The sequence below is a fragment of the Anomalospiza imberbis genome, chromosome 4, assembly GCF_031753505.1.
Source record: "Anomalospiza imberbis isolate Cuckoo-Finch-1a 21T00152 chromosome 4, ASM3175350v1, whole genome shotgun sequence".
Taxonomy (NCBI): Eukaryota; Metazoa; Chordata; class Aves; order Passeriformes; family Viduidae; genus Anomalospiza; species Anomalospiza imberbis.
Window position 1 is genome coordinate 23,393,327 of NC_089684.1, and position 18,839 is coordinate 23,412,165.

General features: G+C 41.9%; 2 protein-coding genes and 1 long non-coding RNA gene across 3 annotated transcripts in view; 2 read left to right on the top strand and 1 right to left on the bottom strand.

Annotated features, from left to right (window-relative positions):
- Positions 1–11,506, top strand: LOC137472443 (alcohol dehydrogenase 1). Its single transcript, XM_068187514.1, has 9 exons — positions 1–162; positions 3,064–3,165; positions 4,352–4,490; positions 6,528–6,615; positions 6,724–6,943; positions 7,661–7,921; positions 8,403–8,538; positions 9,786–9,924; positions 11,348–11,506. Exons 1-9 carry the CDS (start codon positions 145–147, stop codon positions 11,370–11,372), a joined length of 1,128 nt encoding a protein of 375 aa, XP_068043615.1. The 5' UTR covers positions 1–144; the 3' UTR covers positions 11,373–11,506.
- Positions 8,533–18,839, bottom strand: part of LOC137472446 (uncharacterized) — a 22,616-nt gene continuing 12,309 nt past the window's right edge. Inside the window, exons 2-3 of the long non-coding RNA XR_010998189.1 lie at positions 12,686–12,737; positions 8,533–8,663 (exon numbers count right to left, since the gene is read on the bottom strand). This is a non-coding gene — a long non-coding RNA (uncharacterized lncRNA). The remainder of the gene's footprint in view (positions 8,664–12,685; positions 12,738–18,839) is intronic.
- LOC137472441 (alcohol dehydrogenase 1) overlaps positions 14,946–18,839 on the top strand; it is a 4,142-nt gene continuing 248 nt past the window's right edge. The window contains exons 1-8 of the mRNA XM_068187512.1: positions 14,946–15,116; positions 16,013–16,114; positions 16,319–16,460; positions 16,775–16,862; positions 16,975–17,194; positions 17,332–17,592; positions 17,882–18,017; positions 18,326–18,464. Coding sequence (XP_068043613.1) covers positions 15,099–15,116; positions 16,013–16,114; positions 16,319–16,460; positions 16,775–16,862; positions 16,975–17,194; positions 17,332–17,592; positions 17,882–18,017; positions 18,326–18,464 — 1,106 coding nt within the window. The 5' untranslated portion in view covers positions 14,946–15,098. The remainder of the gene's footprint in view (positions 15,117–16,012; positions 16,115–16,318; positions 16,461–16,774; positions 16,863–16,974; positions 17,195–17,331; positions 17,593–17,881; positions 18,018–18,325; positions 18,465–18,839) is intronic.

Sequence of the window (18,839 nt, forward strand, 5' to 3'; positions counted from 1 at the left end):
ACCTGTGGAAGTGCTTTAGACAACCAGGCTCTAGTGTGCTGGAGAGGATTTGTGGTACCAGCAACCCAGCTGCTCTGGGGGTGACTGAATTCTGGGCGCAAGAAATCAGCGGTGGCAAGATTCAAAACAGACACACCAGTCAACATGAGCACGGCAGGCAAAGTAAGCAACAGTTTGTATTAGGAAAATTTCTTTGTTGCAGCTGAGTAATGCATTTTTAAATGTGCATTCTTTGCGGGAACACTGTAAATCCTGGTGGTATGGCACAGATTAGAGTTTAGGATTAAGCTGGTACAGAATAGCTGCCTTTATTTACAGGCTGCCGTAGTTTCCTAGGAAATGGCTGTTAACTCTTCGAGGCAATAGTTTATTGGAAGTAACATAAGATAACAGCACTAGAATAAGTATAACATCCTGTCTGGGTTAGCAAGCTGTTTTTAATCTCTGATTGGATAGTTTAAAATATGACAGAATGTACTAAGTGTTTAGATCAATGTATTTACCTACCAGTTTCCATTCTGAGATCCTACAGTAGTTTAAACTATTTTTAGTTTATGTATAATTCTATCAGCTTGTTTTCTAAAAAGAAGATATAGCTAATATTGTGTTAAATTTCAGGGTGAATTGTGCTGGTATTAGGACAGTCATTAAATTTGGATATGCATATAACAAGTCTCAAACTGTAGTTAATGAAGACCAGAAGTAAATTTCACATGCAATGCAATACTGAGCTGGGATTGAAGTGAGTAGTTTCAGCTCTGCTAGAAATTAGATGACAAGAGAGATGGAGGTTGATACTAATGCATGTTCCTTCTTGCACTGCTGGCAAGATGCTACAGGCACTCAGGGACGTGCAAGAGGTATTAAGGGACAAGCAACTAGAAATGGAAAACAACTGAAAGTATGCACCTTTCTAGAATGTGCCTTAAGATAGTACCAAGATCATTTGCTGTTACTGACAGCTGTCTTCACTATTCTAAAACCAAAAGAGAAAGGGAAAAAATGCTCTTTAACTCCGAGTTACTGCAAGTGCAAAATTAATTGTAGCTTATTGTAGGTAAATTCACCAAGTTCAGTCCTCTACTCAGCATTGGATGGAGCATAGTGAATGAAGGGTTGTGATGTAACTTAACTGCTTTGATTTCACCGTGTTTATCTTGGAATAACAGGGAGTTACAGTGCAATTTATGTAACCAAGTAGCATAATCCATTTGTCCTGTAAAAGCGTGTGTTTCTACACCTGCCCTCCCCCACTGCTGTAACTCACACGACTGGTAGAACACACGAGCAGAGAAACAACTGTTAAGGCAGTGCTTGTTTTAGCAGATGAAGTGGGTGATAATGTGCTGTTGCTGAATCTGTGGGATCCTGTTGCAATCCGCAAAAGCTCACAGGGACTAAGCAGTCAGAAAAATACAGAGTTAATTAATGTCTCATTATAAGAGAGATTTGTTTGTTCTCGGCAATCCACGCTTCTTGGCCACCTTTGTTCATAGAAAGACTACATGTGCTTTGCATGTGCAAGTCATGGAATCAACACTGAGTTATGTGGGACACAATATAAATATATATACTGCCTCTTTTTTTTTTTTTAAGTAAGTTGGTGCTCTTTGGAATGTGATTTTTGACCACACTTGTGAATTTTTCACTAATCACACTTGCATCTAAACATTAAATTTAAATTTAGCGCAAATATCTCTTGATGCACTTTTTTTCAAAGCATTGTGCTCATCCCAATTCTGTGTCAAGCTGCTAGAAGTCTGCTATTTTATTTCATATGTTTAGCATTTCCTAGTAATTATTTTCTTTGTAACCAGTTTTCAGTTTGTGGATAATCAGACATTATTTCTACTTCTAATTCAAAAGCTTTGATACAAAAAATTTGTTTGGTTGTTGTTTTCCCCTGCGACTTTTGCAGCACACTGGTGTTAAGTTGTCCTGGTCACACAGAATAAATATGCATGTGCTGAACTTCTTGCATCCTGGATTTGATTCCCCTTCATTTCCTTCTCAAGATAATGCCACCTGAACACTTTCAGTCAGTAGACTTAACAGAATGACTGAGGACTTTATAGTGTGTCACCCAGGAAAATCATATTTCAGGGACGGGGGTTGTTTAAAGACTGAAGATGAGATCTTTAAACACCTCCAAGGAGGAATAGCAATTATGGGGACACAGAGGTCCCACTGCTTTTGAATATACTAGGATTGAGCTTGCAGGGAGGAAACCTGTTTGAGAGTCTGGGATGAAGTGTGGACAATGCTCTTCTGTTTTCTGAGGGGATTTTTCTCTCAGTGGCAGATGGTCAGAGAAGCCCTAAGGCCTGTCATTACCAGGACAAAGCCTGAAGAGTTAATGGACAAACTTCAGTCTAAGAGATGAAAAGAAACTGTCTTGGATAGTTGGGTAGTAAATCCACCTGAGTTAAATATCCCTTCTGAGAAGGGGGTACCTTAGCTGGATAATACTGCACTTAAAGGAACTGTTCAAGATTACCTCTGAGTAGTGCTACATCAATTTGCACAGCTGTCCTGTCAGCCGTCACTTCATGGCTGAACTTGGGCTCTACTAGAATGTTTACAAATCTATACTAGGCTCTGATCTCCATTTTTAGCAATTTTGTCAGTTCCCAACACAGACAGTTCTAGGCAATACAGACTTCATCACAGCCTGATAAGTGACATCATTTAGTGTGCCATCTTCAAGAAGATACAAAAACAGACAAGTAATCCAACACAGCAAAAGAAATTGCCCAAGGAAGTTAGCAAAGGAGCAATGAGAATGGGCGAGCTATCCCATTACCTAGGAGACTATTACACATGCAAATGAAAACTTGATGTGACAGAATGACGAGCAAAATCAGACATGATCTTGGTGGGGAGAAAAACAGGCTTACACTGACCTTTGGTGTTGATTTTTGTTGTTTTGTTTGGTTTTCTTTCCTGTAGTTTCCCTCTTGTCTCCACAATTATGAGCAGGAGTTTCACATGCAGAAAGGGAAGAATCGGTGTGGTGACTTGAAAATGCAAGTGCCATTCCCATTTTCTTTGCTCTGTTTGCAGGTTATTAAATGCAAGGCAGCAGTGCTGTGGGAAGCCAATAAACCATTCAGTATTGAGGAAGTGGAAGTTGCCCCACCAAAAGAACATGAAGTTCGCGTAAAGGTACTGAAAATAAAATTTAAGACAACTCCTATGACTTGCATTCTATCTTGCTTTTAATCAGAATTAGTTCTGTAAATTTTTAAGACCCAGTCAGAAAACATTCTACTAGAAAGTAGTTACTAATCAGTGAGCTCCTATGAAACATGTTTCAAGTCCTTAATTTGATAGTGAGGTTCTTTAAAAAATATATTTTCTGGGTTGAATTTTGTGTTTTCTGACATCTGTTTTTCTAATAGGCTGAAAAAATTACAGTACAAGGCAAAAATCAGAATTTCCTGTAGTGTGGAGCAAAAAAATTCCTTTTACTTTGTTTGAATCTGGGCTAGGAAATGACTCATTAGGCCTGGGAGCTTCCTTTTTCACCTGGATACTGGCCTCAGTGGAATTTAGCAGCTGCCTTAATTTTTGAACAGTTTCAAGTGTTACATAGGTGAGGAAAACCCTCTCATGGGGCTGACAAATCCATTTGTCAGAATAAAAGTTGTAAACACACACCTGAATATTTCAAAAGAAATAGTGCTTTTCTAGCTGGAAGAAAAGGCAAAATGTCATATAAAACACTATGTAGCTTATTTTTTTAATGTAATATATACAAATACTTTAAATATATACACAGCACAATAACATAATTCTTGTGTAATTATATATAATATAAAATCATTTTATAATGCATCATTTATATAAAATATCTATTAAATAATGTCATATAATCTAAATGTAATAAATACAAAATATACACAATATTTCTATGTTTATAAATAATATGTGATGGTTAATTTGTATTTACATAATTTTATAATATTTATATAGTATTTCACACTTTTCTTTTTAAGTAGTTATATATAAATAATAGGAATAATTTAATTTACTCTGTTCTCCCTATATAATTGCATCGCTAGAACATTGGTTCTACAGAAAATACAGAAAATTTTTGGACTCCCTATAGAGCTCAGTACTGCATAGCAAGCATTCACAAAGGAGCTTTGCCTTGTAGATTAAAGACTAATAAACACCAAGAAAATCTTAAATCAGAAAATTAAATTTGTTTTACCTGTAGATTTATTGTGTGCAGATTGGATTTTGGAGAGAAGCAAGCGGCTTCTCCAAATGTAGAATATAATTTCACTTCCGCATATAACATGACACAATTAAATGCAGAAATATTCTTGTCTTTCCTGTGAATCAGATCATGGCCACTGGGATCTGCCGCTCTGATGACCATGTGATAACTGGTGCACTGGTTATGCCTTTTCCAATAATTCTTGGGCATGAAGCAGCTGGTGTTGTGGAGAGTGTTGGGCAGGGAGTGACTTCAGTCAAGCCAGGTATGAAACAACACTGAAAACAAATCCTGTGCTGAGTTTCCAGACTTCTCCTTAAGTCAAGGATTATTTCTTTCATAAGTATTTTTACTGCATGGGAAAATATTCCAATTTCAACTTTTTCAAGGATACCTCAAAGGATATAAACCTGCTGTTTGCGCCTTTCTGTGTCCCCAATATACTTTCAGATTTTCTACTCAATTTCTTTTGGTTTTGGCAAAAAGCATCTGCAGCTTGCTTTCCATCTACATAGCGCTTTTCCTGTTGTGGGACTAAGAATGTAGAGTCATTGCTCTTGGTCATATGAAATCAGGCATTAGCTGCAGGTTCTCTGAACACAGTTTATACAGCTCACCTTTCTCAAGAATAAGGCAAAGCAAAGCACTAAATGACAAACATGTCAAAGCACCTTTTAATTCTCTTAACACCTAAATAATCCATTGACTTCAGTTGACCAGAACTTAGGTATTACTTCACTTTAAAAGCATCAGGGCACAACTGGGTGCAGGCTTTGCATGTGGGCAGCACCAGTGCAGGTGAGGCAGCACTGCTCCTTGAGGACTGGATTGCTCTGAGGACACTCATCTGAACTCAGCTGCTCGTCTCCCTATGTTTTCTTTGAACCACAGTGCACAGATAGTCAATGAATGATGACAATTTTCAGCCAAGTGCTGCAACATGAGATGGGATTCCTCTACATTTTTATAGGACCGAAAAAATTCTAACAAGGGCTAAATTATTAAGAGAAAATATGCAGTGAAAAAAATCTGCTCAGAATCACTCAATTTCCAGGCAGTTTGTTATGATACCTCAGTAGCCCACCTCTGTACTTCCAGTGTCTTTGTCCATACTGACAAGTGTGAAGTCTGTCCAAAGCAGGTTGGTATGTATAACAAAAAAAGTTCTTAGAGATTTCTGCTTTAACTCCAAACAAATATGTATATTGCAAATTTCAGAGACAGCTTTAGCTGTATTTTCTGTTATGTCTGGGTTCATAATCTCTCTGTTGTCTTATTCTTGCTGCCCTGTGATTCCAGGTGAGCTGAAATAGCAGGCCTGAACACATACATGCACAAAATCACATTTCTCAGATGTTGCTTAATTTACACCTCCAAGTTCTGAAAAAAAGACTTCCACTTGTGCAACATTCCTTTAGCAAAATTATTACTAAGACCATAACACAGTTCTAAGTTAACTCAGGGTTGAGGTAGCAGGGGGCATTTAATGTTCTGTAGGTATTTTTCATTTTTTGGTGGAAATCAAATATTTCCCTTGACTTTCAATGTGTCAAGGATTAGCCACATTTTAAAATTACAAATCATAAACTGATACATATTAGGAAGTACCTGTTTAGAGATTATTAGGTATTTACCATATATCATTGCTGTAGAAATTGCATAGGAGTAAAAAATTGCACTGGGAAGATAAGTTCTGCTTTGTTAATCACATAATTGTGCTAGAGAATTAGAGATGCTGGCTTGGACTGTGTGTGCTGCTGCTTCTCAAACAAGTATTTTACCTACCTTTACTCAACACAACAGTAATAGGACTGCTTTATAGTAAAGATGCTCAAAAGGACTGGCAAATAAATGTTTAATTCCCCATTCTTTCTATGCACAGTTTACAGCCTTGTTATCTTGGCACTCCAATTTACTGTCCTAGTGGATGTCAATTTTTATCTCAGTTTCTTTACTGAAAGAAGGTGTATTACTACCTTCTTTTTACAAAGGAGATGCAATGAGTACTTCAGAAGTGTCAGTAGATAACATAGTTTTATGACATAGGTCTGACTCAGTTCTGTGGAAAGACACCAGAAATTTTGCATATCAATATTAGTTGTCATAACTTTGCCCTAATTATGTCTTTTATATAAAAAACAGAGAGATGGTTTATCTTACAAATGCAGCAGAAGGAAATAAAACCAGCACTGCATTCCTAGTGTGTATTTGCCTGGGGATTAAATACACTTGCTTCATGTTTTTACCTGCATGCATCTTGTTTGCTTTTTTAAATCCTCTGTCATTACTGTTTTATTTCTAGGAGACAAGGTTATTCCACTCTTTGTTCCACAGTGTGGCGAGTGCAAGAGCTGCTTAAACACCAAGGGTAACCTGTGCAGTAAAACTGAGTGAGTTTTCTTGGATTACTTACAACCCTAATTTGATTTGACTTTATCCAAAACTGATTACAAGCAACAAATTTAATTTGTCATTATTTCTGGCCATCTTTCAAGCAGTCTTGGTACAAGTGCTGGATTAATGGCTGATGGCACCACCAGATTCACCTGTAAAGGAAAAGCAATTTACCATTTTCTTGGTACAAGTACCTTCACTGAATACACAGTACTGCATGAATCTGCTGTAGCCAAAATCGATTCTGCTGCTCCTCTGGAAAAAGTTTGTCTAATTGGCTGTGGATTTTCAACTGGTTATGGAGCTGCTCTGCAGACTGCCAAGGTAAATATTGTGGTGGGTGTTTCTGATATTTTATCATGTCTGTTCAAGATTGTGTAGCCTGCAAGTGGGTTGTCAGTATAGCAGCCATGAGGTACAGACTCTGTTTAGTTCAGTGTGGAAAGAAGATACTAGTTCTTTGCCTACTTCAGATTCTGTCTCTAGGGTACTCAGAAGTCTTCAGTTCAAAATCCAGTAAAATTGCTTATTACCATCTATAATGTTTTGCCTCAGAGCTTAATCACTGCTAGAAAAATGTGGCAACTTTTTTTTTTTTTTTTTTTTTTTTTTACTGTAACAGAAGTCTAGGAATACAAAGAAGCAACACATATAGACAATACCCACAATTGTAGCAATATATGAGCAATATATCAATGTGAGTTTTAGAGCTGGCACTGTCTCCAGTTGATTGACACTACAGATCTTAACACCACTGGAATATCATTAAAAAAAGGTGTGTCTAAACTGGAAGCTGAGGCATATAATGAAAACTTGGTCTCAGAAATGTATGTCAGGGAGAATTTCTCTTAGTCACATGTAGCATTATAACAGTACAGCTGGCTAATGCACTAGCAGGTATCCATGTGTAAAGTCCTTCTCAGCAGGTAATTTCTAAGTTGCATGAAGTGGCTTAAGTGAAATCATGTTGATAATGAGGAAATGCATGGTACTTTCCCTAGCCTGTAACAATATGCCACATTTACATGGTTGTTATTATAGGTGGAACCAGGCTCCACCTGTGCCGTCTTCGGCCTTGGAGGAGTTGGCCTCTCTGTTGTCATGGGCTGTAAGGTGGCTGGAGCTGCCCGCATCATTGCCGTGGACATCAATAGCGACAAGTTTGCCAAGGCCAAGGAGCTGGGAGCCACTGACTGCATCAACCCTCGAGATTTCAACAAGCCCATCCACCAGGTGTTGATGGAAATGACCGGCGGGGGTGTGGACTACTCCTTCGAGGTCATCGGCCATACGGATACCATGGTATGCAACCAAAAGATGAGGTGAGACCTGTTAGCTCTCCCTTCACCAAGCTACCAAGCACCGAGGAGGAGCTGGAAGCCAGTGGCAGAATACCAAGCTAACTTCAAACCTGTTAAGTGCAGCTGTCGGCCACTGAGCTGCAGGGACAGAAGCATGCCCAGAAATTTAGGAAAGGGAACTTCACTGTAGTGCCCTGGCCAGACCAGGGTGGCTACATGTCACGTATTTCACATGCTCTCCAAAAGTGGCTTATCACTAATAGTTTAGACAAAATGGGCAACAAGAGCAAAGCTAGGATATACTTAACCAGGGAGAGCAGATAAAATGGTATGAGCAGATACAATGAACAATTTTTTATGTGGTTTCAGTTACAAAAAATTAATTGCAAGCCGAGCCCTGAGAGGAGGAGATGAAGTTCAAATTTCTGTGCCCCAAGGACAAATCTTGCCTGACTCTGGGTGTCCCTCTGTTTCTAATGCAGACTTCAGCCTTGGCCTGTTGTCAGTATAACTACGGAGTCAGTGTGATTGTGGGAGTGCCCCCTGCAGCACAAAAGATCACCTTTGATCCCATGCTCCTCTTCACTGGTCGCAGCTGGAAAGGCTCCGTCTTTGGAGGTAAGGACTTGGAAAGATATGATTCAACTGGCTTAAGAAGCTTGTAAATCATCTTGAATGAAACAGGATACATCAAATTAATTGCTTAGGCTGTGTTATTGGAAGCAGTATTGATGGCTGTTTTGCTGATAAAGAAGTTGAAAGGGAATTAATTATGGGAACTATAATAGCAAGTGAAGGAAGGAAAAAATCAGAGAGGGAGGGAGGGGGAAGAAAGGGAAGAGGAGACAGAAAGAAAGAGAGACATAAAAAGACAGAAAATAGAGAAAAAGAGGGAGGAAAAAGAAAGAAGAAAGGAAAATGAGTAAAAAGGGAAAGAAGTGAAAAATAAAATGAGGGGGAGGGAGGAGGTTGGATAAAAATAAAGAGGAGAAAAAAATATAAGGAGAGAGATAAGAGGAGATAAAGGATAGAAGATAAAGCAAAAAAAAAAAAGAGAAAATCATAAAGAGGGAGAGAGGAAAGACGGAGGAGAGAAAAAGAGCACGTGCAAAAAGGAGAATAAGAGGAATAGAAAGAGATGGAGAGATAGCAGGAGAGATGGAGAGTCAGGACTGTAAAGGACATCAGGGCTTACACTCAGCTGATTTCCAAAGAGGTCAGACCCCAGTTTAGCCCCTGGCCAGTTGCCAACAATCCCTTCCCATTCTTTCTGTTTTTGGAGCTCTCTCAGAAGTCCCACACTCAGCAAGTCCTAGCTTGCTCAACTCAAAGGCCACAGAAAACTTGCTTCCAATAACAGATTTTCTCACTTGTAACCTGTTCCCCTCATGTAATCAAAAGATACCTGAATAAAATACTAGAGACAAATCAGGTTCCTCTGGAAGAGCGTTCTACTATTTATGACAGCTTTATCTAGTGGTGCTTGTAAGAAGACACATCCACCACCCACTCCCTAGTTTTGAGCAGACAATCAAGTTTCAACTTAACAACATGGATGTTGGCACTCTGGCTTTTGTATGAAATGTGATTAAGTTGAAACAGTGTTTGATGTGGGGGAAAGTTTGGATTCTGTAAAGACTGACATTTGTACTGGTCTTCTGCTGGGCTTGTCATATGTGGAATAGCTGCACTTTGTCCCGTGTTTTCTGCTGGCACCCTGTGTTACAAAGGTAAAGCCATGCTGCTACATTTCATCCTATTACTCTGCTACAGAAAGTTTATATAAAAATTTAAGCTGCCCTGGGTTTTATGTATTTTCAGAAGCATTTCATTTCATTATGCTTTTTCTGTGGGGTTTTTTTCAGGCTGGAAGAGTAAAGATGCAGTTCCCAAACTGGTTGCTGACTATATGAAGAAAAAGTTTGTTCTGGATCCATTAATAACCCACACACTACCTTTGACAAAGATCAATGAAGGATTTGATCTTCTAAGGACAGGAAAGAGGTAAACATAATTTCATTGTAAAGGTTCTGTATAAATAACCTAAAGGAGATGTATGGTAAGACAAAATCTGACTTCACGGCAGAGAATGGGGAAGGCAGCCCAGCATGCCCCATAATTCCCCCCAGTGTGTTCCCATGGGTTGCAGCTGGAGTAATAAAGCCAGCAAACCTTCAGTTTTTGAAATGCAGCAGGCCCTTGCAGAGGAACTTTCAGATTCTAGTTTGAGCAGAGACACTGGGTGGCAGAGGGAGAAAAGACTACACAATTGAGGAAGTCCCAGTACCCATTGGAAAAAAGCACACAACCAAGGGAGCATGGGAGTGCCAAGCTGTAGAGTACCAAGTGTTAGCTAAATCATATTCCAAGAAACATTTCAGGATGAGGAGCAGGAACACAGAAATAGCCTATTCCCCTTGTGAGTTAGGGAACGGAGTCACAGTCAAAGTGGCCCTAAAGTCACTGGGTACTTTACCTTGAGCATCAGAGCTTTTAAAAAAGGAAAGTACTTGGTGTATATATATACATTGCAAACTCAAAATTTAACTCTTGTGCTTTCCTCAAATATTGTGAAAATTCAGCTCAGACTGTTTTCACAGGGTAATGAAATTGGAAATATTTTTGACAGAGACATTTGACAAGACTAACCATGGGAATTGAAAATTGTCCTTAGCAGAAGTAGGAAATACATTTGTATATCTTAATATGTGTGGGGACTACCCTTTTTGAACGTTCTAGATGTTTATAACCTAAAGAGAGTTTATAACTCCAGAGTATGGAGAATTACATTCATGTTTTCTTTTCATTGTCATTTGCTAGCAGTTATTTTAGATGTTCCTTGCTCTGAATATAAAAAAACAAGTAACAGAAGAATTTCAGTCCCTGAGGTTTGTTCTCAGGTTCTAACGATGAAGCACACACTTCATTTCTTGTCCTTTTTTTACATAGGCTGTAAATGCTAGTTTTAGTTTTCAGTATAACAAATGGGAATGTGGTGAGGACAGAGATGCCAGCAGCTTTGCTAAGATACTGATAGTCAGCCTGAAGATGGAGGCACATTGCAGCTAATCATTTTAATGGAGTATAATACTTCAGTGTTTCAGAGCAGAATAACCTGTACCAATAAGCTGTAATTGGAAAGATGTGTCTAAGCCCCTCTCTGAGGAACTTCTCTGGCTGTAGCTGGTACTTAATTACCAGGAGCCCTGCACGTCATCAATGAAGGCTTTGCAGTCTTCTGTGAATTTTGTTCTCTACATCTTCAGCAAAGTTTGCACATCTGTTCTGTCATTTTGCTGCAAGCTGGGGCGGGGGCAGGCAGGGAGGGAGTACCTGTTGATAGCAATAGCACAGATTATCAGAGAAAATAGCAGTGTTCTGCTGATGCCAGCCCAGGGCATCACTAACTTGTCATTTTATATTGCAGTATCCGCAGTGTCCTGACATTTTAGGATTCCCAGATATTAACCAGCAGATGGCTCAGCACCAGTATGAACTTCACTGTCCTCCCATACAACGTACATGAAACAGAAACCAAGATTTTCCTGAAAGATCTACCACTACCTTTGAATAAAAGAATTAAGCTCCAGCCTCTCATTTCAAGCACAGAATTTGTAAATTAAGTAATCTTTTTCCTTCTACCTCCTTCTCCTCATTCTTGTTTTAAATCCTTCATATTATGCTGCAATTTTTTAAAGAGCCAGTTATGAATTACAGGACTTGCTCCTGTCACAGGTGTTCTAAAAAGTTAGGATTTTAAAAAATTACTTATATATATAATAATCATTTAATAAAATAAAATAAAAAGGAAGGAAACTGTTTCCTTAGGCTTCCATAACACTGCAAGCTTAAAAAATTTCTACATGCAGTTCAGCATAATAAAACTCTAGGTTAGAACTGTGTATCCACCCTGAATGACTCTATCATTCCAGTGGCTAATAAGCAAGGAATGATATAGCAGAAATTAAAATTTATGGTGACCATATGTTTGAACTAATAATTTAAGTAAATCATAGACTTAGGTACTGGAGAATGTCTCACCACTCAGTATTTTACCAGATTAACACTCCCAAATATTTTATGTAAAACTGGTGTAATATTGTCCTGTATTGTGGTTGGTATTTGGTGTTTTGGGTTTTTTTTTTACCTTTATGCCTCTTTCTTGGGATTGTTTTAGTTGTTGATCAGTGTAGTTTAAGACCTTTGGCCAATTTATACAAATGCCTCTGATGTTTGGGAAGCAGTGTGAAGAAATACAAATGTGCATCAAATATTGGTTTTTGTTCCCATTATACAAAGGGGAGGCTCCTTAATTTCTTAAGTATGAATACAGAATAAATGGGAAGAAACAGGTGACTGGTAACAGTTTGTAATAACCCAAACATAAAGCATCTTACTGTTTTCTGAATTTGCAACGTGGAAACAGAAACAGAGGCTATTTCTATCTTGGCAAATATGGTCCACATTGACATATCTTTAGCATGGATTAATCAGAACTCGCAGGCACTCACACGCATGGCAGCTGGGTAGAAGAGCCTGTGAAGCAAGGGGACTGTGCTACAGATTACTTACCTGTTTGTGTCAGCAGAAAGAGTCTTTGAGTGGCCCAGCTAGTTTCATGTTTTGAGGACAAGAGGTCACAGTTTAATCATTTGAGAATCAAGAGACTACAGTTTAAACTAAAACACGTCTATAAACTAAATTTACACAACAATTGAGAGCTGAACTTCAGTCCTCAGTGTAAAAGAGTTAAAGTACAACAAACCTCACTTCTATCCTCTTCCACATGATGCAAAGCCCATTTTTGTGGTTGTCATCTGCCAAGCATAGTAAACGCCAGCTGTTAGTATCTTTAGTACGATAGTTGCTGGAGTCCAAAATAATAAACTCATTAAATCATTTTTATTAGGGATATTTTATAAGGCAGCCATCTAGATCTGCCTTCACATGGAGGAATGAAGTGTATTCTGACTGGGAAACAACAAAAAGTTCATATTTTCCTGGAGTGTTCTGCCCTGCAGACCCTCATCAACACTCAGCTGAAGATGAATTTGTTTGTGTGATTGTATAGCTTGGACAGAAGGGTTCTGATGGCCCTTCCTAATGACTCTCTGGCCCTGAGGTACTCCAGGGGGGTCCAGGAATGTTGGATAGCTCTGGACAGCTCTTGCACAGCTCTGTGTAAGCCTCCATTTAGGAGCTTTCCTGGGAGCAAGTAGAGACCACATGCCCCATTAGAGCACCAACTGTCCACTAGCACATGATGACAACACGAAAAATCCACAAAAGACATGAAAAATCCAGTAACTTCCCAAGAAGCAAACTAACTGCCAGACAAAGCACAAATGGTTTTTCCTCAGACCTTGAACTATTGGCAGTGTTTAACTGAACATCACTTGGCTTTGTGTACAGCTGAGCACTCCCATTATTCTGCTCTCCCACCACACCCTACCTACCCAGACACTCCCCCAGGAAATGGCACATGCTCCAGTGCAGCTCTATTTTCACATGTTTTTAAGATCATGCTCCTTGACAGTGCATCAAGGCCAAATGATCATTCCCACACCATGTAATTCCCTCCAATGATTCCAGGTTATCAGATGAAGACCACAGATCCCAGTAAAAACAACTGTGCTACACAGATACCTGGGAGACAACAAGCCGATAATTTTTTTTTTTCTCTAACAAGATACACAAATCATACTAGAAGTCATGATAGATTTATTTCTTTTTTAATGCAACAGGTTGACCAGGCTGAATGCTGAAAATCTTTAAAACTTCATTCTAAAACTCCTTTTTCCTGGGAAATTATACATCATCATCATTCATGGTCTGATTGAGGCTACCAGAGGTGTGCAAACAAATGTATAAAAAAGTAGAAATTTCTTGGGAAAAACTGCTAAACATCCCTGTTTACCTGAAATATAGATAAAAATGATCCACAAGTGCATGTCTGCTCTAGAGCCAGCTGCTCACCTCCAAGACAGAAGCATGTTATCACCTAGAGGTTGGGTTGAGCACCAGGGCGGGAGAACTGAATGCCACGCAGCACATCCATGTGGCTGGGACCACTGTCACACCTCAGGGCTGCCATACTCTGTGCAAGAGCTCAGATAGGTGCTGGGGCAGGACAGAGCAGCTTGGCTTCATCCCTGAAGCTGGAGACAGGTTCAGGGAACTTGAGAGCTGGGGGCTTGGCCGGCCAACTCTGAGTCCTGCAGCTGCTACCAGCCTCCCCCTTCAGCCCATGAAACAGGCCTGGGACATTCAATAGCAAGCACCAACACAAACCTCTGTGGGCAGTCTGCTGAACACATAAACGTGGGGCTGATGTCTTTCCAAACACAGAAACAGTTCCCAAACACACACGGTGCTGATCTTATCCTGGTCCTCCAACAAGCTCTTGCTCATCCTGTCTCTCCTACACATCACTTTGTCCAATGCTTCAGCAGAAAACAGCTCTGGGGGAACCTGAAGAGCCGAGGGGGTCTGAACCCACAAACCTGGTTACACTGGAGTGAAGGAAATGTGTCCTTGGAAAAAAAAATCCTTACTTGACAGACCCTCCGCTAACTGCTCTGGTGAAAATAGCTGCAATACCACAGACAATAAAGCTTCAACCCAGAGGTGATGTGTCTTTGTCCATTAGACCAACTTTTCACAGCCTTTACTTGGTATTTGATGTGGGGTTTTTTTTGTTTGTGTGTTTTTTTTTTTTTTTTAATTTTTAATCCTTTTGCAAATACTGTGGTGTGAATGGCCACCAAGTCAAATGCTCCAACCTGGCAAAAAGGGGACGCCAAGGAAGCCCCAGCAGTGATGCAGATCTCCTCTGTCCACATCTGCCAAAAGCAAGTGGAAGAAATAAACCAATTTTCTGAGCTCTCTCAGCCTCTTAGGCGGGGAGGGCAGGGAATGACCCAAGGGCAGAGTCGCTGATAAAAGCCTCCCTGGAGGACTTCTGCTCCCATCCATCTCCCTGCCGCTATCCAGCTCCTCCTCTCAGCACTCACCGTGCTGCCCAGCATCCAGCACCTGACACAGATTAACCAGCGCTCTCCAGGGACGGTGCCGCACTGGGACTGCTCCCGCTCCACGCCTGGGGGATTCTGCAACACACGAGGCAGCAGCTTCCCTCCAGCCTGCGACAGCAACAGACACAGCTCTGCTAAGACCACATGGCCACTGCGGGAAAAGTAAGGACAACGCATTTCCCATCCTCCTTTCCGAGGTGCCCTGCTCTTGGTGAAATGCGATGCAAAAGGCTCAGCCTGCGCACTGCTCTGAATACTCTCTTTCCTCTGACCTTGCCCTCCCACCTCTTCCAAATCCCTGTGAATTTCACCAGATTCTGCTCTCAGGCAACTGCACGTGTCCATACCTGCATTAGGTAGTGCATTCCCCCTCTGTCCTGCCCTGGCCAGGAGACAAAATATGGAATTGTGCTGCTCTGAAAAACACCCTCCTGCTCAATCCCTCTGTGCTCCTGCTCTGGCAGCAAACGCAGCTCTTCAGTGGTGCCCTCTTCAGCCACTCACCTGCACTCTACCTTGTCCATGGCAATACCCTTTTCAAGCTGCAAGCCCCATTTTGCTGATGCCAAACTGCTTTGAGCTGATCAGGGAAGGGTTTGAGCCATGTCACATGGAAATCATCCTTTTGGCAAGGAGAGAAATCATCCAGTTGTCAGCCAGGCTGGGACTGTTTTGTAACCTCTTTTTAGGTACTTTCTGCCCACTGAAACTTAAAGTTCTGTCTTGCTTGCCTTAAGCTGCCACATCTGGCCCATACACCAGATGAACCAATCACTTCATTTAGTATGGCACACTTCACACAAAGACTGTTTGCTGAACATTTTTTGGCTTCGCATATAGCAGAGTACTCCAATGTTTCTGCTCTCCCACCAAATCTCACCCAAACAGCAACCCTCAAAAAACATCACAGGACAGTTGTGTAGTTCTAGAAGTGTGTGTTGCAGTGTGCAGAGAAACATGTTGTTCAGCTCTGGCTTTGGTGATTGTAGGACAACTGTACTGGGCTTTTGTCAAAGGTGAACCTCTCCCTGCAATATATTCCTCTTGGTTACTTCCAGGTTATCAAGTGCAGAGCTGCTGTTGCCTGGGCCCTGGGCAAACCACTCTCTGTTGAGGAGGTGGAAGTTGCACCCCCAAAGGCAGGGGAAGTCCGGATCAAGGTAAAAATACATTTCAATAACTTTTTCTCCCTTGTGGGATTTGCTCATCTTGTGGCTGTATCTTGGATAAAACCAAGTGACCTTTGTCCACCCATGTGCCTTAACTGTCCAGAGAAGTTCTGTGAAAAGTCCTTCCACAAACTGAGATAAACAGTGGCTGCACTATTTCTAGAAATCACCATTTACTCTTTCCTCTCAAAACAGATTGTGGCTACAGGCATCTGTCACACAGATTATCATATTTTGAAAGGTTCCTTGCCTAATGTGGAATTCCCAGTTATCCCTGGCCATGAAGGAGCTGGGATTGTGGAAAGCATTGGACAAGGAGTGACCTCTATGAAACCAGGTAACCAACACACTCAAAAGCATGCTCAGGATTAAGGTCTCAAAGCTCTTTCAAGAGCTCAGAAACTTCCCCCTGCTCCAGAGTCAGTGGTTAAAAAACAAAGTGCACACTCATTGCATTGGTCCTTCATGTCCACTTTTCCACCCTGTTCCCCATGTAGATGAGGGGGGCCTGGAGCATTCATCCTGACAGGGAAAGCAGAGCGTTCATGGTAGGGTCCTACCATCAGAAAGCTCAGGAGAGGTGATTCAACAGGCAATGCCCTCAGGGCCTGTGGTGCAAAAGGCACCTAACAGAGATCCACTTTTTTGCAGGAGACAAAGTGATCCCACTTTGCCTCCCTCAGTGTGGGGAATGCAGCTTCTGCCAGAATCCTGAATCCAACTGCTGCCAGAAGTCCCAGTAAGTTTACTTTGCCTTCCCCTACACCTATATGGGGTTGACTTTATGACAAATCTGACACCCCCATCAGTGCTTCAGTCAATCAAATACAAATACCTCCATCTCCCCACAGTTTCTATGAACCACAAAACCTGCTGCCAGACAAGACCAGCCGCTTCTCTTGCAAAGGGAAGCAGATCCACCACTTCATGTGGGTCAGCACCTTTGCAGAATACACCGTGGTCCCAGAATACGCCGTTGCCAAGATAGATGCTGCGGCACCTCTGGACAAAGTCTGCTTGTTTGGCTGTGGGTTTTCCACAGGCTATGGGGCTGCCATCAACACAGCCAAGGTTGGTATTCAGGCATGTTTAGCACCCCACGGCCACCCTCACAACCTCATCAATCTTGTGCAAAAGAAACCTTCTCCTCCACCTCTTCTTTCTCCTCCTCTTCCCGCTGAAGACTCACAAGTGTCCCATCTGTGCAGGTAAAACCAGGCTCCACCTGTGCCATCTTTGGCCTCGGAGGAGTTGGCCTCTCTGTTGTCATGGGCTGCAAGGCAGCTGGAGCTTCCCGCATCATTGCTGTGGACATCAACAAGGACAAGTTTGCCAAGGCCAAGGAGCTGGGAGCCACCGACTGCATCAACCCTCGAGACTTCAAGAAGCCCATCCAGGAGGTGCTCACTGAGATGACTGGACACGGCGTGGACTACTCCTTTGAGGCCATCGGGCACGCGGACACCATGGTAGGTGGCAGTGCAGCAGCTGTGCTCCCTCCCAGATCATCACAGGCTCCTCTCACGGCAAAATTCACCCCCAAGGGATGTTCCTCACCTGCTGCCTGCGCTGCTGGGTATAACTTTGTGAGAGAAAATAGCATGAATCTTAAAAGAGGCCACAAGCCCTCCAGGTCTGCTGCACAAGCTAGAATGTGTGTTTTCAGATTACCAGGGAGGAGCAGGAGATTGCACAAAAAGAGCCCTCCCCTGACCAACCCATCAGGGCTTTCTCTAATTCCCCTGCCTGTTCCATCAGATTGCTGCCTTGGCTTCCTGCAATATGAACACTGGTGTCTGTGTGATGGTTGGGGTACTGGATTCTGGTGCAAAGATTTCCATTGATCCTGTGCTTCTGCTGACTGGGCGTACATGGAAGGGGACTATGCTCGGAGGTATAAGACTGAAGAATACAGTGTTAATATTTCAGCTTTTCCTTTACATGTCATAGTAAAAGAGGGGTTTTCAAGTAAAAGACAACTTAAGAGGAGCACTGCATTGCCTGTGTTGAAAACTAGCATTAGACATGCAAATAAACCTCTACCTGTTTCACACAGTAACTCACTCATCCTAAAGAGCAGAAAACATCTCACACGTGTGTGGCACCAGCACTGGTCACTCAGTCCTGACCCTCACACTAACACTACCTTACCAGAACAGCCTTTCTACCATTATTCATGCACCTGCTTTCTCCTGCTTCTAGGCTGGAAGACAAGAGAATGTATCCCCAAATTAGTTTCTAGCTACTTGGAGAGGAAATTCAAATCAGACTTGCTGATCACGCACACGCTGCCATTTGCTAAAGTGAACGAGGGATTTGAGTTGTTACGTGCAGGAAAAAGGTGAGACCCTGACCAGCAGGAGCTTCAGCAAACCTCAGCACCTCCTCCTAAAATTCCAACAGGCAGAGCATGCAACGCTGGCTTCCCAAAGAGCACATGAGCCTTTTGAGGAAGCAGGGCCTCACAGCTGAATGCTGGCAAGATCTGCCATAGCCCAGAGGGAAGAGCCCATGTTCAGCACAGGGAACCCTCCTGCTCATGGCTCAGCTCAGCACACATCCTGTGGCCTTATCCCCTGACGGGGTCCCCTCAGCAGGGATTGGAAGGCTGCCCTGCTGCTGCCCGCCTCAAGCAGCTCAGTCAGGAACAGGCTGGATGACAAAGAAGGTGGCCGGTCCCCAGGCACACCTGCCCTGCCACACTGCCTGCTCCTGA